Genomic DNA, 3,006 nt, shown 5'->3' with positions numbered 1-3,006 from the left:
GTCATTAAATCATTTCTGGAGAATATTTATCAAAATATCATTGTGTAACATTTTGTTAAAGCACCAATAGTCAACCATACAATTTCGTTGCAATATCATCATCGAGGTATTTGGTCAAGAATATCGTGATATTTGATTTTCTCTATATCACCCAGCCCTAGGTCCTTGACTCTTTTCTTCTTCATTCACATCCATAAAAACATAACCGATTGCATGTGAAACAGTGAAACCCTCTCCCCAATTTCCATGAGACAAAAGATTTCCGAGCTGTTACAAACTGAAAGTCTTCGAAATGACAACAAGATGCTCAGAATGGGAACAGCAACGTGGGTTCGAGCCAAAATCTCATCGTTGCAATCAGTGTGTGATCTGAAAAACATCTGGAAGCAGTTCTCCAGCAAGTGAATCCTCCACAGCCACACTGTGGCGAAACACAAAACGCAGCTGACCAGTCAGCTCGTCCATGATCACGAGACAAAGGAATTTTTGTTTTTTATAAACAAGTCGACTGTACATTATAGAAGACGGGAGGACTAAAAGATAGTGAAGAAGATGGGCCATATACAGCACTGCAAGAGACGTACGAAAGAAAAGTATTTTCTTTGTACTCTTTGTAAGAGCATTCGTCTATTTCAGCTTTCACATTTCTGCAGAAGTTCAGTTTAAACAGGCCAAATTATTTCTGACAATTTTGATTCATGACACAAACTCATCAAATAACAATGTGTCTACATTTTCATGTTTTTCAGACATTTGAGGCATTAAAAAAAATAAACTAACAATGCAGAACTGAGTGTACTGTTTCCGGAGCAGCCAACCTGGACTCCTTTGGAGATATGAAACACTGACAACTATAAATATCCAAACATAGTGGTATATCCTTGGTTTAAGGAAGAAAACAAATGTGCAAATGGCACTGAGGAAACTGAAGGGGGATTCTCAGTCCAAATCCATCCTGTTGGTTTAAGAGCCTACATGCCCTCCAAGTCCTTGAATTGCAAAATCTCCGTGGGGCTCCTCAGGGCTGACGGTTGCCGTACATCAGCGGTATGATGAAGGCCGAGATGTCATCTCCGGAGCCCAGGCGCTCATTGGTGATCCTCCAGCCTCTGTCCCTCAGGACGCCACGCGCTCGCATCACCAGGTCTTGTGCTGCCATTGTATACCTGGACAAACAACACAAAAGCCTGGAATCCACAGTATGTAGGGCTTAAAGCTTCAGTAGGTAACTTTTGTAAAAATGTATTTTTTACATATTTGTTAAAAACTGTCACTATGTCCTGACAGCAGAACAATGAGCAGATAATCTGTGAAAAAATCAAGCCTCCTGGCTCCCCCTGTGTCTGCTGCCACTTGCAGAGAAATACAACGCTCCCGGTCAGAAACAGCCAATCAGAGCGAGGGGACTGTCTTAGCGTGTCAATCACTCTCGTGTACGCGCTGCTCATACCCCTCCCGCACAGCGCGTACCGCCGTTCGAGCTCAAGATTGCTAGTGCACTGCAGCTTGCTAATCGCGGAGAAACAACTTTTCAGGAAAACTGCCAATTTCTCGAGTGACACTGCTCGGAAAACAAAGACGGGCTAACAGAAGAAGACGATGACGAAAAGCGAGCTAAAAAGAAAAGAATTAAACGAGCCCAAATAAAACGAGGGGTCAACATCGAAGCGGCTTTTCAAAGGTGGAGGGAGCTCGAGCCTACTGGAAGGATTCAACAGGATTCTGAGCTAGCGGTTAGCCACATTTCTGCTGACTGTAAGTATCTGCTGGATTTGTTTCATTTTTTAAGAACTACACAACTAAGATTCGATGGTTACAGTACACTTTCAGTACACATGGTGATAGGCAAATCTCAGTTTACTCCGTAGCTTGTGGCACGGCAGAAATGTTGTAGCAGGTGAAGATTAACTTTCTGCTAACTCCTCCACCCTCAGTATAAGGAATATTATTCGATGCCTACATTTAGCAAGCCAAAAGGTGTTTTGTCGATCACAATAAATGTAGCTATGGTTAAACTACTTTAATTGTGCGCTGTCCCTGTCAACGTTTGGCAAGGCAGACTTTACTTTTGATATTTTTTAAACATGTTTTCTTTCCCCTCAGGGTGTAATTGTAAATCAAATGTCTGACACAAATTCTTTGTGCTCCTTCAACAGGTCAGACATGGCCCCGGACACAGGCACGTGAAGGAATCGTCTTTCAGTCCAAATCAAATGTTCAGTATTTCCTGTGCAGGAGTACTTTGCAAAAAAAGCTGATTTATTTACCCATATTCTAAAAAAAACCTACTATTTCTAGATGGTTATTTCCTGGCTCATTGAGCTTCCTCAGTCATTCATCATTCCTACTGAAAGTTCGCGTTTTAAATTGATCCAAAAGGGTAATTCAGTAATGTACGTGTGTAACGTGCTACTTTGTTCTCACCAATGAGCGTTACATGAAAATCATTTAAACCTTTTATTGAAAAAAATTTACAAAATATAATAATTATATAAGCAAATTGTTACATAAGCTATACCCTCCTCAGATTAAATCCCCTGTATTGTCCATGAGGATGTGGAAAGCATCGGTGGCCCTGCTTACTAGCCTGCGCGTTCACGGCAGGCCCGCTGTGGGGGAGGAGCTGTGGCGCAGCAGAGAGCAGGGGGAGGGACCTGTAAGGGGTGCTTGTTCAAATTTTTAGGCTAAGTCCACGTTTTCTCAGAACTCCCTACTGCAGCTTTAAAGTGAAAAAAAAAATCCTGAGCGTAAAACTTTTTTTTTTTGGAAGGGGGGGTTGTCCCACCGTGTAATGTTTCGATATGCCCTCATTAAAGTTAATTTGACTGTCAAAACATTTAAAGGCCCTCCTACATTGCACAATAATAAAAGTCATACTTTTTAAGAAGTAAAACATTTCGGATACATTTTTACTTCTTCCAACCATACAATGTATTAAATTAAGAGTCAATGTAGATTTTCATATTGCAATAATATTATCCTACATTGAATCATTGTGAAAACAAA

General features: G+C 41.1%; 1 protein-coding gene across 1 annotated transcript in view; it reads right to left on the bottom strand.

Moving 5' to 3' along the window:
- Nucleotides 1–6: 6 nt before the first annotated feature.
- Nucleotides 7–3,006, bottom strand: part of LOC116673046 (protein phosphatase 1H) — a 22,979-nt gene continuing 19,979 nt past the window's right edge. Inside the window, exon 10 of the mRNA XM_032505150.1 lies at nt 7–1,166. Coding sequence (XP_032361041.1) covers nt 1,019–1,166 — 148 coding nt within the window. The 3' untranslated portion in view covers nt 7–1,018. The remainder of the gene's footprint in view (nt 1,167–3,006) is intronic.

This window comes from Etheostoma spectabile, chromosome 23 (genome assembly GCF_008692095.1).
Source record: "Etheostoma spectabile isolate EspeVRDwgs_2016 chromosome 23, UIUC_Espe_1.0, whole genome shotgun sequence".
Taxonomy (NCBI): Eukaryota; Metazoa; Chordata; class Actinopteri; order Perciformes; family Percidae; genus Etheostoma; species Etheostoma spectabile.
The sequence above is the reverse complement of the archived record's forward strand: the minus strand, read 5'-3'. Positions and strand labels throughout refer to the sequence as shown.